This window comes from Phacochoerus africanus, chromosome 2, assembly GCF_016906955.1.
Source record: "Phacochoerus africanus isolate WHEZ1 chromosome 2, ROS_Pafr_v1, whole genome shotgun sequence".
In the NCBI taxonomy this organism is placed as follows: domain Eukaryota; kingdom Metazoa; phylum Chordata; class Mammalia; order Artiodactyla; family Suidae; genus Phacochoerus; species Phacochoerus africanus.
The window spans coordinates 106,802,702-106,824,579 of NC_062545.1; the positions used below are offsets into that span (position 1 = coordinate 106,802,702).

General features: G+C 40.0%; 1 protein-coding gene across 21 annotated transcripts in view; it reads right to left on the bottom strand.

Annotated features, from left to right (window-relative positions):
* TCF4 (transcription factor 4) overlaps window positions 1-21,878 on the bottom strand; it is a 365,917-nt gene that overhangs the window by 24,370 nt on the left and 319,669 nt on the right. For 15 of the 21 annotated variants that reach the window (XM_047765461.1, XM_047765445.1, XM_047765432.1 and 12 more), the window contains 4 exons: window positions 16,667-16,734; window positions 14,874-14,952; window positions 11,779-11,855; window positions 8,657-8,860 (listed from right to left, as the gene is read on the bottom strand). In XM_047765461.1, the coding sequence (XP_047621417.1) occupies window positions 8,657-8,860; window positions 11,779-11,855; window positions 14,874-14,952; window positions 16,667-16,734 (428 nt within the window). The remainder of the gene's footprint in view (window positions 1-8,656; window positions 8,861-11,778; window positions 11,856-14,873; window positions 14,953-16,666; window positions 16,735-21,878) is intronic. The other 6 variants (XM_047765454.1, XM_047765374.1, XM_047765416.1 and 3 more) reach the window with 1 other exon arrangement.

Genomic DNA, 21,878 nt, shown 5'->3' on the forward strand with positions numbered 1-21,878 from the left:
ACTAACTCATGGTCAAGAGAACTTCTTTAAGTCAGACAGAGGAAGACAGATACTGAATATTCTCAGTTACATGTAGAATCTAGAAAAGTGAACTCTAAGAAGTGAGAGAGGAGAATGCTGGTTGCCAGGGACTGGGGGCTGGGGTGGGGGATGAGGAGATGTCAGTCCAAGGGGATGAACTTATAAGACAAGTTCTGGGGATCTAGTGCACAGCATGGTTACATTAAGAATACTGTCTTGGAGTTCCCATGGTGGCACAGCGGAAATGAATCTGACTAGGAATCATGAGGTTGCGGGTTCGATCCCTGGCCTTGCTCAGTGGGTCAAGGATCTGGCATTGCCATGAGCTGTGGTGTAGGTCACAGACGTGGCTCAGATCCTGTGTTGCTGTGGCTGTGGTGTAGTCTGGCAGCTGTAGCTCCGATTAGATCCCTAGCCTTGGGAACACTCCACATGTCACGGGTGCAACTCTAAAAAAAGCAAAAAAAAAAAAAGAATACTGTCTTATATACTTGAAAGTTGTTGAGAGTGGCTCTTTGAAGTTATCAACACCAAAAAAAAAAAAAAAAGAATTACATGAGGGAACAAGGGGACAGAGGTGTTAACTAACCTTACTGTGGTGGTCGTTTCGTCATACATACATGTATCAGTCGTCACACTATACACCTTAAAATTACATATGCTAGATGTCAATAATATCTCATTAAGGCTGGCACAATTTGTTTTAACTAAAGAGAATTTCAAGTTATTTTTCCTCTCTGCTTCCCCCCCCCTTAAGTTTTCTTAAAATAAAGTACAATATTCATATAGATAAAACTTTTCAGTTGAGGTTGCTAATCTGGTTCCAGAAACTTGTGGTAACTGTGGAGATGAGAGATGGTGGGACATGAGGGACAGGAAAATATTCTCATTAAGGAAAAAAAACCCAATAGTATAGCCATAGAACAGTGATGTTGATGACTCAGACCTTGGGTGAAATTCTGTAACAGGCTATTTCAAAGGTAGTTTCGAAATGCTCTGACATAGTGGCAATGACCTCTCAAACTCAAGTTTGGTTCTATCAAGACAGGTCTTCCTGGACAAAGCCCATGTCCTCAGTCATGGGGAGGTGGTACACATGGTGTCTTATAACAATGCAACGGACGAAATGAGAAAGTTAGAACCCTGTGAGAGTAAAACTAGGTGGCTATAACTGGCTGAAATAGCAAACCCAAAGAGTGGGGGATGATGTAAGCATGGAGAGAATATCCTTAGCAGTGACTGACCTTCAGGGCTTTCTGTTCTATGCCCTCCCCTGGTCAACAGTGTTATTCGTGGCCTCAACATAGGAGTTAATGGCACCCATCAAAGCTGCCAACAACAGAGCTGGCAGAATATGTGCTTAAATGAGGGCCTCAAGGAGACCTTGAGACTGGAGACAGATCGAAGACTGCTGTATGAAACTTAAAGGTGTTACGGGGAGTTTGGTACCAGTACACGGAAAAGGGCATAGGGTAACTTGATGGATGTGTGGCTGATGGATTCCAGTATTTATCAGCAGGACGAAATCGCCATCAAATACTGCAAATGAGATGTTTTCAGGTGGCCTTTAATGAAGACAGAATGTACTGAATGGGTTTCGTGATGCATCCACCCTAGTCTATGCTGATGATTGCTCGAACACTGTTCAATTTGAGATTCTACACACTACAAGGTCCTGGGTACAGGGATGAGCATTTTTTTTAAACTTGGACAAATGCACTGGAAAGTTACAAAGCCAAAGCTTTTTTTTTTTTTTTTTGGATAAATATGTGGAGATACAAATGTCTAGCCCAGAGAGGGAAAAATACTGAGCAGACTGCCTTCAAACAATTTAAAGTTTCTCAAGTATTTGTTGAGTTGACTTAGGGGTAACTCCAATGGGCAGAAAAATAAAAACTTCAAAGGGAAGTAAATTTGGGCTGGACATAAGGAAGAATTCCTAGTATTTGATGGGCATGGGCTTTGCAGTCAGAGCTACTCACCCTTGGAGGAAGGAGGCTGATAAAGGCTTGGTCACTGCTTGGCAGGGAATCTGTACAGGGATTTGGATGGAGGTGACCTCTAAGGTCCTTGAGATTACATGGTAATGACTGCTTAGAAATGAAGAATGTGCTCAAATATACACAGAGCTCTGAAGAATCAAAATCTATGAAAACTCAAGAGAAATGAGATTGAAAATGACTAAACTGCTATGGATCAGACCTCTTCTGAAAAGGTCCATCTAGAAACAGGCTTTTCTGAATTCTGCTACTCCCATCACGACACAGAGTAAATGCTACCCAAGATATCACATCACTACCCACTAGCCTCGCTCTTTCTCTCTGTGCCAAATCTGATTGGCAGAGCTAAAGAGCAACATGATGTTACAGGGAGCCAAGGGGCAACTAAAGCGTTTTCTTGGTTTCATTAGTTAACAGAATAAGTGTAACACCAGCCACACTTTTGAAATTGCTATGGTATTGGGTTAGAGAGGAAGTGTGCTGTGGCAGTGTCATATTTAGTACCAAGAGTGCTGGTCTTATTGCTGGTTTGCTTGGTTTCTAATCCTAGCTCGGCCATCAACCAGTGAGTATCCATACGTGGGTTACTTCCCCTTTCTGGGCCTCAGTCTTCAGCAGTAAAGTAAGACCACTGGGCTAAATGACTTCTGTGTTGCTTTTAGTATCTAGAAGTCAACGGAACTCTTAAGAACTATGAAAGCAGAACCAACTGAAGCTGTTCATCCTCTGAAGTCCTAAGTGGTAAAAGCACATCTATGTTTAGTGTCAGTTAAATAAAAAGGTGCGTCTTTACCTAATCACTATTCTTTGGATAAATTCTCGCAACCCAAAGTCAAACTATAAATGTTACTGAGAAGAGGGAAGTTGGGCTAAGATTGGTTTATACCAGTGGTTTCTAAAATGCATGTCACATCGTGACCTAGGATGCTAGGAAGGAGCTCAGGTGATGCTGTCCGAACAGGTGTAGTGAGGTGTAGTGAGCTGCAGAGGGCTCCCCCACACCTAGGTTCATCTAGAGCAACTAGATCCTTAGATCACTACTCCTCTCCTAAATGACAATGTGATCCTTCCCTCCTGGATATCAGAGCTGAGCCCCTACTCTCCTATGGGGCCAATGGCATGCCTCAGCAATTTGTTTTTAAATATGTATCCTTTCCTACGAGACTGATCCCCCTGAGAGCAGAGACCACATCTTAGCATGGAACCTGGCATTTGGTGATGACTTGGTAAATGTTTTTGAAATGAATAAATGAGCTTCAAAGCAAAAAGGATATGGGAACCACACTCATATAGTAATAGTACAGGAGCTTTCAGCTAAATGATTCTGCCTTTGCTGACTCCACTGACAGGTAATCAGGCGTAAGCACAGAATCACATGAGGACATTTTTGATGTGGGTTTTGTTCTTGTTCTGTTGAAAGAAGAGATGAGGTCATCTGAAAGGCTTTCTTCCAGGGCTCATCTGTCCATCTGAATACCGAACGAATAATAGACATATTTGGAAAATTGCCCTTTCAATAATTTATCAAAAATCGAATGATTTAATATCAGAATTGATATCTGAGGCACAAAAGGGAATTAAATCTGGGTAAGAGGTTCTAACCAGGTTAGTGATAATCCAGCTGTTTCTTTATTCTCCCACATTCTGAAATTTCTGCTTTGATTCTGTTAGAAGACGAGGAGGTGAAGGTAAGAAAAATAATGTAATAATTTAAAATTTACTACTCCAAAAACCTAGTGAGAAGAGCTCACACCTCTTGCCACTGAGCACTGACATGTTGATTTAAGAAGACATGTTCAGACAATGTGGGATTTAGCCTAGCATGCTACCATACTGGAGGGAAAGTTCTTTTCCCTTACACTTGAGTAGAAAGCTGCTTTGGGAACTCGGCTGCAAGATACTTAGAAACTTCTTTCATCAACAAACATTTGTCAAGTTTTGAAAATCCCCAGTTCTAACCACCTAAAAGTTGTTCTTAAAAGGTGTAACGAGAGATCATCTCTGAGGATTGTTCATGGTTGTGAAATAGAGCATGGAATTTAGAGTCAATGCCTCCTGAATTGAAATCTAGCTTTATGACTTGATACTAACTACTTACTCAAACCTTCTAAGGCTCATCTCACCAACACCTAAATGGAAACCATTATCATCCTTGTTGGGCTCTTGTGAAGACTGCAGGAGATAAGGTACATGGAGCTCCCAGCCAAGGAGCTGGCAACTTGGAGGCACTCCAGACAGTATGTTTCCTTCCTTCCCTTTTGACTAATAATTTCTCTACTGGGAGGGAAACAAAATATACATGGTACTCAAGGAATTTACAACACAGCGGGTAAGGCAAAAGTCAGACCTACAAAAGATAGATGGTTACACCTGAGTGGGTAAAAGAAATATTTAGGCATTCCTGTCATGGCTCAGTGGTTAACAAACCTGACTAGTAACCATTAGGATGTGGGATCGATCCCTGGCCTTGCTCAGTGGTTTAAGGATCTGGCATTGCCATGAGCTGTGGTGTAGGTTGCAGATGTGGCTTGGATCTGGCGATGTTGTGGCTGTAGTGTAGGCTGGCTCTGACTCAACCTTTAGCCTGGGAACCTCCGTATGCCATGGGTGCAGCCCTAAAGAGACAAAAGACAAAAAAAAAATTTAGCCGATGGTCTCATTCATAGTGCTATGAGAAGAGAAAAGAAAAGGACTCTCACAGGTGGGGTGGTGAGGGAAGATTTCTTATAAGAGGCAGCCATTGAGTGAGAGCTTGGAGAATGGGTGGGAATGAGATGGACAGTGGGTAAAACAGGCCAAGCCAGACGGATGCAAAAGGAGTAGCTCATGAGAAGTACAGGGCATATTCTGGTAATATGCAGAGGCTGGTCTTGCTGGAAAAATTTTTGCATTGGAATAGCAAAGCATAAGGCTTTTGGTAAATGTAATGGGCTTATTAATAAGGTAGGCTAAGAAATATGTCTTTATCGTGTAGATAATGGAAAGCCGGTAAAGGTTTCAGAGCAGGAAAGAGCATGGCCAAATAATATCATCTAGAAAGCCCGCAAGAATCAACATTCGCTCTGGCGTTATGAGCCATGCTGCTGTGAAAAAAAATCCCTTTCATTATACTAATACTCAGTAATTCACTGAAGACCTACTTCAGAACTCCAAGGAAAACATTTTATGAATCAAAAGCTAAGTACAATATGTTAGCAATTAAATGAGATAACATAAGAGCTGAGGCAGAACCACGGTTCTCCCCACCATGGTTTCAAGCTGCTGCAGAAAGAAATGCTTCCATCGTCTTCCAAGTTATCAAGCCATTTTGTTTTGATTGTTGGAAGGCGGGGGGAGAGGAAACGAGGAGGGGACAGAGGTCAGGAGGATTCAAAGCTATCTGTTCTTTAATCAGAAGGAATTATTAAGGAGAGGTAGAAAGGAGATTTGCTCACAAGAAAACCAGCCCAGGAAGGGTGCTGGGTTACTGTGACTCGCGTCCATTCCAGAACAACTGAAGGTGTATAGTTGGGAATGAAACGCCCACCAGCACTGGCCGATGTTTCCGGTGTGTATCTCCCACTGCTTTATTTACTGCAGCTGGTCAAAGTTTTACAGCCTGTTTCATGTATTAAAATTCAAATGTGGAAGGCATTACCAATATCCTCCTTGAATTTTTTTTTTTGTTGTTGTTGTTGTTGTTCAGGGGAATGGGGTGGGGTGGGGGGTGGGGGGGTGGTAGGTGTTGGGTTTTTTTTCCCCCCTTCCCCTTCAACTTCCTTATTCTTGTGGAATGTATCAAATGGTCAAAGGCTAACTTCAGACTGACTAAATTCAAAAACTATTTCCTTTGTTCTTCTGTTTGTTATTGAAAATTCATACCAGTTTACACAAGGCAAGAAATGAGGATCTGACCTTGTGCACACACATCAGGGTTTCATGTTGAGAAGCTCAGCCTTGGTGGGCCCCCTGAATATCTTCGAGAAAAAAGGAGAAAGACTGCAGGACCTCCCTTGGCCTAAAGGGCGGTAGGTGTTCCTGCCATGTCTTTGGAGTGACTCTCCGATCTGGTTGGTCTGTGGTCACCCTCAACTGAATTATAAATATCTTCAGAAGAGTGAGTGGGAACTTTTTCAGCAAAACTAGCAGCTTTTTTGCTTCTTCATCATTTTTTTTCTCTTCCAAAATCAAACCAAAGACTTATCTGTGTAATACTACCCTATTATTCCCCGTTTTCAATTGCTCTATTTCATTTTCCCCTCTTCCCCTCCACCTGGGTCCGTCCAACTTCCCATCTCTGAAGATAACTCTGGCCTCTTCCTCCAATCCCACCTCTGAATCGAAGAGGGAGCAATTCAAAGGTCAGACAGTTCCCCCAAAGCATCTATGTATAGTTTATTACTTTAAAGAACTACTTAACCTCCATCTGGTATTTAAGAGCAAACTTTACATATTTATGGAAAAAAAAAAAAAAAAAGCTCTCTGAAGCAATGCCCTGGGTGCATGTTGCATCCGTTTAACACATGCAAAACGAACTCAGCTACAGAAATTAAACTATTTTTCTCTTGATCGAGAGCAGATATACAGAAATGGTTATAAGTCACAGATCTGGCTTTTAATAAAGCCAGATTTCTTAATTAAAAGCAGTATTGTTTAAACACTGGAGTTTAAAAAAAGAGCTATACAAACGAAAATCTCATATTATATGCATCCCAAGTGTATTTAGCACATTACCTGAGGCCAAGCTAAATTAAAATCTAGATTTTCCTTTTGTAAACTCTTAGCAACTGCCATGAATAGACAAACAATTTTTACTCAATGAGGAATTTGGGGGGCAGAGTCTAGGAAAAGCAAAAAATGAAAAAAAAAAACGGTTTAGCTTTGGCATTCAAAAATATCTTTCCACTTTTCAGAAGTGAGTTCATTGCTTCTATTTATAATCCAGTATTTTTGGTTGCAAATTGGTTGCAGGTTTCCATAATATACCACTCAGGATGATACTCAATTTTACTCTTTTATTAAGAGAAATGAAAGGAAGGCAGAAGAACACTACTGAGCAGAAAAGAACTTAAAAATCTTCAAAATAACCTGTCCTTGTTTTGCAGTCTCCTTTCAGAACCACCTTTAAACACGAGATACTCTAGTGAGAATGGAAAATAGACATTTGCCCATGCAACTCTGAGAGCCTATAAGATACAATACAGGATATTAAGGTGTTTGCCAATAAGACAGGAATTTTGTAAAGAGCAGAATTATATAGAATCACCAATGATATTAAATTCTCCACCCATTTGGTCACCTCATTAATTTTCATCACTTAACATTTTGTTAGGGAGATTTTCATCCAAAAAAAGAGGCACTACTGATTCCTTTTCAAAAATACTGGGCAAAAAACTCTGAAATTTCAACTGTAATATGGGCAAATCTGCTTAAATATTATTCAAATAAATACTTATTCATAAACAGGCAGCAGCACAACTATGATATACTGAAATTACACTGTCCCACATCATTTATTTAGAGAGACACATCATATATTTCTACCTCCCATATTCAGAATCAGATTTGGCTTCTTTAAAAATAGTAATAATAAAAAAAAATCCAACCTATGCACATGTAAAATGCTAGCAATAAAACACGAACATAAGTTGGGTCCTTTAGCTCAAGTCACCAAGATGAAGAATTTAACACACCAACAATCTCTTAGGTTTATACTTAAGTGAAATAAAAACATGTGTCAAGGAGTTCCCGTTGTGGCGCAGTGGTTAACGAATCCGACTAGGAACCATGAGGTTGCAGGTTCGATCCCTGCCCTTGCTCACTGGGTTAACGATCTGGTGTTGCTGTGAGCTGTGGCGTAGGTTGCAGACACGGCTCGGATCCCGCGTTGCTGTGGCTCTGACATGAGCTGTGGTGTAGGCTGCAGACGTGGCTCGGATCCCGCGTTGCTGTGGCTCTGGCATAGGCCGGTGGCTACAGCTCCCATTCGACCCCTAGCCTGGGAACCTCCATATGCCATGGGAGTGGCCCAAGAAATAGCAAAAAGACAAAAAAAAAAAAGTGTCCACACAAAAACTAGCATATGCATGTTCACAGTACCATTATTTATAAAAGCCAAAGCCTGGAAATAACCCACACATCCATCACCTGTTGAATGGATACAATTAATATATATCTGTACAATGAAATCTTTTTTGTCTGTAAGAATGAATGATGCTATGATACATGAGAAAACATAAACCTTGCAAACATTATGCTAAGTGAAAGAAGCCAGTCAGAAAAGACAGTCATACCACCATAATAGTATGATTCCGTTTGTAGGAAATACCTAGAATAGGCAAATCTATAGGGACAGAAAGGAGATCGGTAGCTGCCTGGGAGGGGAGGGTGGAGAGGGACTGCTAAGGACTGTGGGGATTTCTTTTCTTTTTGTGGGGGGCAAAAATGTTCTAAACATTGACTGTGGTGATGATGGCATATAACTCGGTGGATGCACAAGGAACAGTAAATTGTAAAAGTGAAATGGGTGAATTGTAGGTTAAAAAATTGTATCTCAATAGAGTTGTTTCAGCGAGAAAAAAACTGCGACAGGAGTAGTTGCACTTGAAATTCAAATTCTATAATAATAACTAGCACGCCCAAACTTCATCGCTTACCATGAGTGAATGTCTGTTGGCGGAAAGAAGACCGGTTCCATACCCTGAGGCCAGACCACCCATTGCTCCATTATGAGAAGGTCCAATGATCCCGTGCATGTCCCCGTGACCACCAGGCATGGCGGTAGATGGGCCCACTGCATGATTTCGGAGAACGTGAATAGCATCGTCCAGTCTTTCTAAACGATCTTCGATTCGGCTTTGCTGTTGGTTAGGAAACAATGTGAAAATCTGATTTAGTTTGAAATATGTGCATGGGTTACATCAGTAAAACCTGAGTTGATACAAACCATGCTTTGGGTTTCTGAATGTATGTTTCTGATAGTTTATTTTCTTAAAAATGATAATAAAAATAAATTGTGACCTTCCTTAAAAATTGGAGAAAACTGCTAATTATAGTGTGATTTTTGGTGAACAAGTACATAGAGTAATTCTTCCAGGACAATTTTAAGTACATTTGCTAGACTATATTGCATTAGCTTGAAAGAGAATTTAGATATACTTCAGAAAAGATAAACTTTATTAGAGTTTAAGGAACATTCTAGCAGGCCTTGGTTAAAGATATCAAAAAATTAACAATGGAAAGATGCCCTATGTATAGGTGCCCAATTAAATTATCTTCTTGAAGGTGTTATTCCCTTGCTTTCCTTTGTGCCATAGGATACAGTGCTAAGCATGAAGTCTAGGACAGATGTAAAGGCATACAGATTATAATTTTTTACTGAGTACTAACAATTTTTACTTGTGTTTCTTGCTTTCTGTTACCACCAGCTTGTGAGTGTGTGTGTGTAGAGGGGAGTAGGACCTCAAAACGGTTATAGAAAAAAAATGCAAAAATTCTGTCCACCAGAGAGGTATGTGATCACAAGACAGAAGAATCATAAAGACTGTTCACTGGTGGCTTTGAACTGACATCAAAGCCCTTACTATAGTATAGAATTCAGTCTTTATACAATGAAAAACCAACTGATCTTTTTTTTTTTTTTTTTGTCCTAGCCATGAGGACCCTAGTTTTCCAAAGCCAGATAAAACCTCCATGATGGTTTTTGGTGAAGGAAATGGACATGAAGACATGAATTCATTTTTTTTCAGTGTAATCAATAATGGCATCAAATAAATATTTCCAGTGTGCACTTTAAAATATAGCATCTCACCGGATCCTCATTCTACATATGTAAGCAAGTAAGGAGGACATTATTATCCCTTCCATAGAGATGGGCAAATGAAGCTCAAAGAAATTAAGTGCATCAATTACTCAATGTCACACTACCAGGAAGTGGTAAAGGCAGGGCTACAATATAAGTCTTCTAACTTCAAATCTAGGGCCTCTTTGTACTAGATCATGCTACAGTCCACTCTGACTTCCAATGGGCTGTGCAAACAGATGTACCAGCTCTCTTGCATGAGAAAAACAATTTCTAATTATTCTCTACTGACAGAAAGAATGTGTGTCTAATACAGTTAGTCTATGGTTCAGAGCATTCTGCTTCGGTGGGCTCTGAGGTTAAGGGGCTTCTCTTCAAATTCCAGCTCTGTTGCTTCCATGACCTTGGAAAAGTTATTCAACTTCTTTGAGTCTATGCATCTTCATTTATAAAAATGGGAATGATAATATATACTTCCAAGTGTGTGAGTAAGCATGAAAAGAAATAATACATGTGCCTCTCCTCCTTTCTGGCTCACAGCTTCCTGGTGGAGAGAAGTTTCTGCTTGGGAATCCCCTCTGGAGTGTTGAGAATTCAAAGAGAATTGAAGCTGGAGTTCCCATCGTGGCTCAGTGGTTAACGAATCCGACTAAGAATGATGAGGTTGCGGGTTCCATCCCTGGCCTTGCTCAGTGGGTTAAGGATCCGGTGTTGCCGTGAGCTGTGGTGTTGGTTGCAGATGTAGCTCAGATCCCATGTTGCTGTGGCTCTGGCGTAGGCCAGTGGCTATAGCTCCCATTTGACCCCTAGCCTGGGAACCTCCATATGCTGAGGGAGTGGCCCTAGAAATGGCAAAAAGCCAAAAAAAAAAAAAAAAGAGAGAGAGAGAGAGAGAATTGAAGCTGGAGCTGACATCTATGAACCTAGTCTTTACAGTTCCATAGCTGGAAAAACCCCAATTTGGAATGATGGGTCCCAGAGAATCAGTGATAAAGAGAAACACAGAAAAGAACAATGACTTATTTGGATGTGGGCTGTCGATTCATGGGGCCAGGTAGATACTGCTCACACTGTCTCACTCTTTGGTCGCCTTACTGGCTGAAATGTGGAGGTGGATGGTTCATCCACTACAGCAAGCAAGAGCACAATGCAGGGGGAACCCACCTTTGTAGATTTTCCCTAATTTAAATCATAAGCCAAAAGGGAAAAAGGATACCCTGAAGGGCCAACAGGACAACATGAACTTAGACAGATAGATACATCTCTGCCTTCTTCCACGTTCCATCTCAAAATATGGGGAACACAAGGAAAACTCACCCCTGAAAGACAGCTCCTTGCTTCCAACCCTCCCCATGTGGTCCACATTCAGACCAGACAGTGCACAGAACAGTGCTGTTTCCTACAGGTTTCCAGCCCCTTCTACCTTGAGTTGCATGTGAGATACTGAATCATCATGTGAGTATTTATGATATTAACTATAGCCAGGGAAATTTTCAGCTATTCCTACTAGAGAGACTTAATGAAATTACTAAATTTCTTGGGAATCAAAGTGAAACAGGAAAACAGGCAGTAGGCATCAGATTCAGAGGTCAAGAAGAAAACTCCTATAACCCGTTATTCTGGAAAGCAGAGCGAGAGAGACTCTCAGCATGTTCCAGCTCCACAGCATAGGAACTCCAGTGCTGTCATTAATGAGTTGTCTAATCACTAATGCCACCTTTTTCCAACTATGGGGGGAGGGCCTGATCCTTCCAAGATTTTTAATCTCTGATCTGGTTTTATACATTTGAGATAATTGTAGCACTATCTGGTTTACAATCCAGGAAATAAGCATAGTCTAATAACTCTGGCTCTAACCAAACCCCTGGGTTTGCATCAACTCAAAGTTCGTACCAGTGAAACTAAGAATCTTGACGAGTAAGCTTGAGAAACATGGACTGAGAATGGCCAGCCTGAAAATGAGCAGATGAGACTTACCAAAGAGTGTAAGGGTCCTTCATAATTAGGAGATGATGAGGCCTGTCCTCCATTTCTAGACCAAACGGCTGTGCCTGCTGGGGTGAAAATGGGAATGACAGTGAGGTTGTATCATCTTAAAAAATAATCTTAGTGACATTTTCATGTCATTATTTTAGAAACCAGCAATGCTGATTTTCATTTGAACAATAAGGTAAATGCACGTAAACGCCCCATGCAGGAATTAGGGGGGTGAGGCGAGGAATACATTACTTATTTATTCATTTTCTACAGTTTTATTGAAGTATAATTGATTTACAATGTTGAGATAATTTCTGCTGTATAAGAAAGTGACCCAGTTATACACAGACACGTATCTATTCTTTTTTAGATTGCTTCCCCATATAGATTATAGAATATTGGCTAGAGTTCCCTGTGTATACAGCAAGAAAAACATTTTAAATGTAAAATACGTAGACGTTATACAGACTCAGAATTCTTTCAAGGCTTCCTCTTAAAAGGGAACATTTTATTGATTCTGGATTTTACCTAGAGAATGTTCCTTTGACAGAAAACTATCACTACACGGTCTAGGTACTTTAAGAGTGCAAAGCGGAGCTTTTACGACACCTTCGGGCAAAGCTGGTTTATCAAACCAAAATTCTCTCACCAATGCAAAACAGCTTTGTTACTTTTTTTAAAAAATGATCTGTAAGAAAGGATAAGTCTTCAGAAACTTTTCAAGGAAGTAAGATTAGCTGGCAGTGATCCACTAAGCCAGAAATTTCAACATTCAAAATAACACTAAGTAGGGCCTTCCAAAGAAAAAATATTTTTATTGATTCACTAAACATCAAGGCAAAGATTCCTGCTATAATAACATGTCTTACCTACCACTTTTAAAATACTAATCACTTTTAAATTGAAAAGAATACACACTCAAGTAGAAAACTTGGAAAATAAGTAATTCAAGAAAAATCTCACTGAAGTCTCATGCCCCAACCCTGTTAGCACTTTAAAAATCCACCCTTCTTGTCATTCCTGGGTGTTCACTTGTGTGTATTTTTATGCTAAACAAAAATAGAATACTTTGTTCAATGACTTCTAGTGACAGAATCTGGACAGAGCCACAGGTGTGAAAGCATCGATCTTCTTCATGAAGTTCTTTCTTGCTAAACTGTGGCCTTCCAAGATGGATTAACAGGACCCCTAAAGTGGCCGTGTTTTGTATTCTACCTTCAGGCTGGGGTACCTGTGGCATTTCCTGGGATGTTCTGTACATAGTAACTTTCCCCTCCCCTCCCTCAGCTAGAAGTGGAGAGGCAGAGTGGTAAGACTCGGCTTCTCACCTGAGCTCTGACCTGAAAATGATCACAGGTGTGCTACTGATGGAACCACACAAAGTCCCACACCCTTTCTGGGCCTTCATATGTTCAGCTGTACATCAGAGCACTAGACTCCAATAGCTCTTCTCAAACTAGACTCCAGAATACAGAGGAAGCGAGAGCTGCTTTGTTTGAAATGGGGACTTGGGAGGTCTCCCTGCTCAGATGCCCTCACCTCTGGCCTCACTGGGGTACATCCCCTCCTTCCCTGGCTCTGCACATGGACACCTGAGGTCATTTCCCAGGGCCTAACAATACAGACTGTGCACAGCACAGTGCACAGCAATTCTGAACTTTCCTTTTCTGTTGTGGAGCATGTTTCGTTGCCGTTCCTGTCTCCTCTTAATAGCATCTCTGGCTCTTCTCAGTTTCAACTTGGTCTCTCTGGATACAGGGACTGAAAGGAAAGTTCCAGCTCTTTCCTTCCCTATTCTGTGAAACTCCCCCTCATGTCAATAGAGGCTTGGAAATGGCAGACATGAAATCTCACCTAAGCCATGGCCATCACCTCTGAAAGCTTTGTGGCCGTCCGAAACTTTCCATTCTTTACCAGGGAACCCACTTTATAATGGAGCTGTGAGAGTACCCCATGCAGGGAATAACAGAGACATCAAGGAGACAACGTTTAGGCAAGTGACTCCAGTATAAATTACAGTAAGGTCAGGTTTCAATCAGGTACAGATGTGATTTAGGCTTTTTCTAAGAAGCCACCTGTCCTTTTCCCGAAGAACATCTACCAGACAGGACTTTCTGGAAGCATTTATGACTGGAAGGTTTAAATAGAGCTCTGAAAAGTACAATGCTTTACTCATTGTAAGAGAACAACTTATAATTTTATTATTTGAAGCCATGGGTCATGTTAATTTGTTCTGTTTCAAAGGCAAACATCCCTTTTCACTCCACACAGTTATGTCACAATTTATATACACAATTATGGTTTTCTTCAAACACTCCATGGACTTTAAAGAGGGAATTTGAAAGGTCTAAAATTTCTGTAGGAATTGATCCTTTTGAACAGTTTATATTTGATGACTACCTAATCTATATTCCTATTCATGATCATATAACTGGCTTTTCTCCTAGAGATGGTTTATTGGAGTATTTTATTGAGTATTTTCTTTCTTTTATTTATTTATTTTTTTTGCTTTTTAGGGCTGCACCCACTGCATATGGAAGTTCCCAGTCTAGGGGTCGAATCGGAGCTACAGCTGCCGGCTTACACCATGGCCACAGCAACTAGGGATCCAAGCCGCGTCTGTGACCTATACCACAGGTCATGGCAACGCTGGATCCTTAACTAACTGAGCAAGGCCAGGGATGGAACCCTAAACCTCATGGATACTAGCTAAGTTTGTTAACTGCTGAGCCACGATGGGAATTTTCTACAGAGCTAAGAAAAGTTTTAGAAGTAAGTTTCCCACATGCCTATGTATTCTCAAAACACCTTTTTTGTGTTGTTGTTTAAATGGTTTTATTTTCAGATGGCATTTTAAAATTCATTTTTAAATTTCAGATGGCATTTTTAAATTCTAAAAACACCTAATTTTTTGGTTTAAATGGTTTTACTTTGAGATAGTGGCCTGTCTCTCCCACCCTTTCTTATTTGTCTTTTCAGATATGTTATGTTTTGAGCCTTTGGAGGGAGTGAGTTTCCATTTGGTAGAGCAGGAAGTATATGGGGAAAATCTTTCTGTAAACTGACAGTGATGCAGTGGATTTGTGGTACAGTACCTGAGAGAGAAGGAGGGGAGCCAACAGGAGTTGAAGGGTTTGATGAAAAGCTGTTGTTAGTGTGATCTGGAGAATAGATCTTAAAACAGTGGGGAGAGAAAAAAAAAAAAAAACAAGCCTTCATTCATTGGAAAGAAATATTCAATAAGTTTAAATGACATAGTGTCAATGCAATTCATTTACAAATTCCAAGTCACAAAACACATTCAACAATCAACTACAGTACTGATATTCTAAAATGAAAACCTGAATTGATTTTTCAGAAGAGAGCTACTGAGGTTGTAGAGTGGAAAAGGACTGGATTGGGGTCAGTAGACTTTAGTTGGGTTTTTTTTGGCCACACCCACGGCATGCCCAGGCTAGTGATGGAGCCCAAGCCACAGCAGTGACAATGCTGGATCCTAAACTGCTAGGCCAGCAGGGAACTCCAGGAGACTTTAGTTCTAATCCTTTTCCTCTTGTTTCCCCCCATGGCTGTGTGGCCATTAAACTACACAGATACTGCAAACCTCCCATTCTTCCTTTACAAAACAAGAGGTCAGACAACATGATCTATGAGAATTCTGTCCAACTCCTTCTTCACTATGATTAAGGCATTTGATTCCAAGGCATATGAATGCCCAGATTAGAGAAAAAACTTTTCCTTAGGCCACAATGCTGATATAAATCAAACTCATCTTCAGCCCCCAATGGTAAGGAAAAGCCAACCTGAAGAGACAAAATGCTAGAGCAACAAATCTTTACATTTGAAAAGGATCATGTTTAGCTTTGAAGACAATACCTGAAAGGGTGGCATTTGTCACTAGTGAACATGCAAGGAATGCTAGATTCTAGCCTACAGGTAGTGGGCAGGCAAAGCAGAAAAGCTTAATGGCAATTATGTGACAGTTTCTCATGGACTTCAGTTATGGTCATTTATTTTTATTTGTATTTATTTATTTATTTTGTCTTTTTATGGCCACAACCACAGCATATGGATGTTCCCAGGCTATGGGTCGAATCGGAGCTGTAGCTGCTGGCCTACACCACAGACACAGCAACTTCAGATCTGAGCCACATCTGCGACCTATACCACAGCTCACAGCAACGTGGGACCCTTAACCCACTGAGCAAGGCCAGGGATCAAACCCTCATCATCATGGATACTAGTTGGGTTTGTCAGCTGCTGAGCCACAAGGGGAACTCCTTGTTTCTTTTTAAAATGCCTTTTTCAAAGTGTTTTAGAACTGCCCCTTGCAAAGTCAGTCTTAGCTGGTCAATCAATGAGCACACAAGTGACTTTAGAGGAAAATAAGACATCAAGATAGAAAATCTAAACTCTTTTGTTTGTTTTTCTTTTTAGGGTCGCATTTGCAGCATATGGATGTTCCTGGGCTAGGGGTCGAATTGGAGCTGCAGCTGCAGGCCTATGCCACACAACCAAAGCAATGCCAGATCCTTAACCCACTGAGCGAGGCCAGGGATCAACCCTCATATTCATGGATACTAGTTGAGTCCTTAACCTGCTGAACTACAATGGGAATTCCCCAGAAAAGTTTTACTCTTGAAGGCTTGAAGAATATCCACCAATCCATGACTGACTGCCGTTTAGCAGAGGAGGCAAGGTGGAGGGGACCAGCAATCTTCAGAACACTCTCTTTGCATGTTCCAATGACCATTATGCATGGAAGCTAGCCTTTCCAAAAATCAAAGCTATCTGCCATTCATTTTCTAAAATTCTAAATGTCTACTTCGGATTAAAGTTCACCCTTCTGCAATGGTGCATGTGAAGTCCAAAGTCAATATTTCCTCACCGAAGCAAGTGCTTTCCCCAGAGCGTCTCCAGTCTGGGAGCTGCCTGCTGCCCCGCTTCCTCTATTTGCTGCAAAAACAAAAGGCAGAATATGAAAAACCAGGCAGTGAGACATGGAACAATTTTCTATTCCTGGTCCATTTACTCACAATTTAATTGCATTTTTAATGCTAATTACAACACATTAATCTTTAATTAGCATTAATTTGTTTGCTGAGGTAGATGTCAAATATATTCATGTTACATTTTTTACAGATAAAATATAAACCTGACACCTTGGTTTAAAGAGAAAGTGTCACAGTTGCTACTACTTTTGTCCTTGTTGTTTATGAGTGGTTAGTGGCCAATGGTCACAGGTGAGCATGGGATGTTCACTACTGAAGAGTATGCAGTACTTTCAGGTCTCTGAAGTCCCCAAAGTTTGCCTTTTCTTTATATTCTATATAGGAAATTGAATTATCTTCAAGAATGATTTACATCTGCTTTCGAAAAAAAATTTTTTTTTTTGCTATATAGAAAAAAGAGATATTCCTCTCAGAGTTTCACACTAAATAAAACAAAGCCAAAAAAAAAAAATCTGTAACAGGCCTGGCTTTCTGGGAGGGAAAATATTTTTAAGAAACATATACTCTCCACATATTTTAAGTGTGTGTCCACACTGAAAGAAACTGAAGAACTGTTATGCTACTAAAAGTCAATACTGCCTCAAATTCTGGAGATAAAACAAGTCTCTATAATGATGAAGCAATCTCTATTATCTTAAGTACTTGTGTTTTTACCTACAAAAGAGATGAACAAAGAGTACAGTTGGCCCTCTGCATCCATAGGTTCTGCATCCAAGCATTCAATCAATATCAGATCAATCGTCTTTGGGAAAAAAATTTCATAAAATTCCAAAAAGTAAAACTTGAATTTGCCATACACAGTGGCTATGCACATAGCATTTGCACTGTATTAGGTATTATAAATAATCTAAAGATGATTCAAGGTTTATTAGAGGATGTGAGAGGGTTATATGCAAATACTGCACCATTTTCTGTAAGGCATTTGAGCATCCTTGGATTTTGGTATCTGGGGGTGGGGTGAGGGCTGGAACAAATCCCCTGGAAGGATACAGAGCCATGACTGTTCTGTTAATAAAAGGATGTAGATTCTGGTACATAATTCAAAGCCAGCTCCAGTTAACAAGTAACTTTGGAAGGTAATGTGCCTTTATAAAACAGTATAGTCAGTGGAGCTCTTTTATTACATATATGAAGGCCTCAACATAAGCAAATAGACATAATATTTAAATAAAACCTATTAAATTCCAGGGGAAGATGTTTCTCACTATTTTAGAGTGAAATAAGAAAAGGAAATCTTAAATCAACTGATCAATCCAAGCAAAACTTCATCACACATCTAAAATGTTTTCAAAATTCCCATCCCTATCCTTAACTCAAGCAAGCAAATTTTCTGGCAAATGTGTCATCTTGGGTTTCCACATCTGTAGAATAGACTTGTGGGATCAGATCTCAAGTGGTCAAATTATCTTTGTCTCCAGGTTATGATTTCATTCTCCTGACCTCTGCTCAGCAGTTAAATTATGCTTATTATTTTTATATATTTACATGTTGGGTGTGAGAGTTTGATAATCTTTCAATGTGTGCTTTATTTGGCTAACAAAACTCACACCCATATTCATTTGCTAATTACTAAAACTGAAAGAAAACTGTTATGTGATAAAAAGAACACAATCGCCTTCTGAAAAAACAAGCCTGTTCTTTTTCATATCGCAAATTCACAATATTAAAAATAAATCAGTTCTTAGTACTAAGGATTTCATGTGTAAGAAAGTTCTTTGAAATGAAAGTTTGACATCAGATAACTGAGCTACTGGAAGGTACTCACAGATACTGAGAGTATTAAAAATACTTAATATATGAGATAACCGAAATTATATCTGGTGTGAAAATAAAAGCTTCTGTATTAAGGAATTCTTTAAAAACTAAAGACAATTCTAAAAAGAATATAATAAAGATTTTGAAAACACATAGAGCATTAATATTTTTAATATACTATCATGGTCTTTAGAAGCAATTACATACATGCATATTTTTCACCCACAAGCAATATCATCATATATACTTTATAATTAAAATTATAGTTACCAGTCAAAATAATTTGTGATTCTGCTTGACTATAAAAGAGATCTTCATGAAATGAAAGTTCGGAGCCACACTGGAAAAAAATTACATTATCTAACAAAGAAACTAAACCCAAATAGGATAAGATATTGCTATAATTATAGACAAAATTTGCTGCTGTAGTAGTTCTCAAAGGATTTATTCTTTGAACAGTTTTAAAATGAGAATAATAAGTGTGTTAAAAAGTATTTACATGAAACCAGAGAGAACTGAAAACCAATACAAATATCTTCAGGACATTTAAAAAATAAATTACACGTGGCCCAAAAATCATACCTTATAAGAGATAAGATACAAGCTTTATCATCCTTTCTAACTACATCTAACTAAACTTTCTATTAGTGCCTGTTTTATAGATGGAGAGATCAGAACTCAGGAACTATAATAAAAGACAGAATTTAACTCCTTTCCTCCCGTTGTCCTGAAATTATCTCAGAAAACTCCAAAGGTTACTCACAGAAGCCACTGATAAGAAGAAACTATTTTTTAACATGAAGCCCTCTACCTTCCAACAGCTGGAGAACCAACCCACGGGCTTAAATTTCAAAGCAGTTTACTGGGACCAGTTTGCCCTTTCACTTGGAATGCCTTTGTTCTGTTCCAGGAAACGGTGGGGAAGACACATTTTCAAGAGTTGGGTTATTCTCCCAAAGATTTCATTTTTTCAGTTGTGCTCCTCAGAGGTTAATGGACATGAATAATCAGAAAGTGAATATATTTTTAATTCTCAACTGGCAAAATTTCTTCTAGATTGAGTAATGGGTTGTATTTAGCCAACCCTACTTCTCATTAAACATGTGCTCATCAAATTCACTTTTCCACCTTGAATGTAACAGGACATGATGACTCTTCCAGGCCTGAGATTTTGTCAACCGATATTATTAGAAATTACCAAAATGCCCACGTCACAGAAGTAAAGAGAAAAACGGTTGCCCCTACTTGGTAACAACTGGACTGAGTTCTTACATTTACTGTGGCTCTTATCAATTTCTCTTGCTCAAGAGAGAAAAATAATCATGTCTCTGGGAGAGAGAGTGGTAACATAAATATGAATAGGAGATGAGTGGTTATTAAGAGGAACTGTAATTTTGTGGGAGGATTCGACACTGCCAGCTACCCAAGCATTGTTCAGATGGCTTCAACACAGGTGCTACTGCTGGTGAGAAGATGGAGCAGAAAGAAGGGCTGAGTACTTTCAGCTACATGTGGGACCACCCTTGGTCTCAATCTCAGCTGTAGGGAAATGGCAGTTCCCGCTAGAACACACCTGAGTCCAAGGAGGATGAGTGGTGCCTGATTTTCTGACAACCGAAAATCAGAATTTGGAAAATGTGTTATCCCATTATTGCACACCCATAACCCCAGCCTGGGCATGTCACCAAGACAAAAGGAGGAAGAAGTGCCACTCATAGTGTCTTTGTCTGAAAGAAGATGACTGCTTTCAACTTTAGGTTTTCCTGAACTGTGTCCCAAGTGACCTTCCTGTTGTGAAACTAGTAGAAGCAGTGTAAGTGTCATGAGCAACTCTACAAAGATAACAAAAGAAGGAGCATTTCTGGCACTCCTACTACCTACAAATTTAGAATAAAAACTCAAATATAGGCTACAACACACTCATTTGTAGCAGGAGGGATTCCTAGGAATTCAAGGGGGAAGTTGGGCCTTCCCAACCTTGTGCAGGGAATGGATGAGAAGACTTCAATCAAACCAGTTTATTGTTCTCCGTGGGTGGTCTTTGTAATTAAGATGCCGTGACACTGCTGGATAAAATTCCTATTACTCTTAGGCTCTGAGCCTGTGCATCACCCAACTGGGGTACGTGAAGCCTCAAGATTCTTGCAAAAGACAAAGCAAATCTTAATGTGACTTCTCTAATAATAAAATTACTGTGAAACCCAAGTCCTCAAGGGGAAATGGACATAATGTTTCTACTAGAGAAGCCACACACTAAAACGCATCATGTCATACAAACATGTCATGAGAAGTGAAAGTTGTAAACCAGATTAATTCATAAACCAGATAGATATTCCAGGGTAATCTTTAGCATATGTTGTATTAAATCAATCTTGGTAGTCTGTTCACACTGTTTGGTTTGAGGTTTAAAAACATGGCAAACACCATGCGTTTGCAAGCAGGCTGGTTAAAGACTAATAAAACAATAACAGTTATTATAACCACTATGCTAGCTGCACGCCCAATTCGCTCCCAGGAGAAGGGAGGGTGTGTAGCCTCAGACCACAAGCCGGTCACACCCTGGGAATGTATACAAATGGTGTCTCCCAGGGGGGTAGTGGCCTCTCTAGTCCTTGAGGAGCCTCAGGAGCTGTGTTACAGTAGGTGGGCCTCTCCATCCTCCTTTTGATCAGGAAGGGCTACTGGATATGGCAGGTGGGAAGAAAAAAGTAGACTACGTATCTCCATGGACTATGTATTCGGCTATGGACCTCTAGACAATTCTACTCTCTAGAGCTGGTATCTAATAATTTATTACATTTCCAACTCTACATGCATTTCCTACTCTCGCACACAGAGGCACTGGACCGCAGTGCTTCTGAAATACGCTCAGCAGCATTATACAGAAAAAGTCTAAGGAATCAAGTTGAAAGCTCTGTTGGCGGTAACTTTTAAAGCATCCCCTGACTGAGCTTCTATCCTTAACTGCCTGCCACATCCTTTGAACTACTAAGAATTCATGGTGTCCCGTGCATTATATTCATATAATTTCAGGGCGCTTAAGAGACCCTTTCAAGTCAGACATGTCAAAAATAATCTCCAGAGTTGGCTGGCAAGGCTTCAAAGAAAAGTAGTGGACTCGATGCCACCAGTGAAATATTTTACTGTAACACTCTTGCAAAAATCCATGGATGAATGTGTCATTAAAAAAAAAAAAAAATCCTGGGAGTTCCCTTCACGGCTCAGTGGTTAACAAATGCAACCAGTATCCAGGAGGATGCAGATTTGATCCCCAGCCTTGCTCAGTGGGTTAAGGATCTGACATTGCCGTGAGCTGTGGTGTAGGCCTCAGAC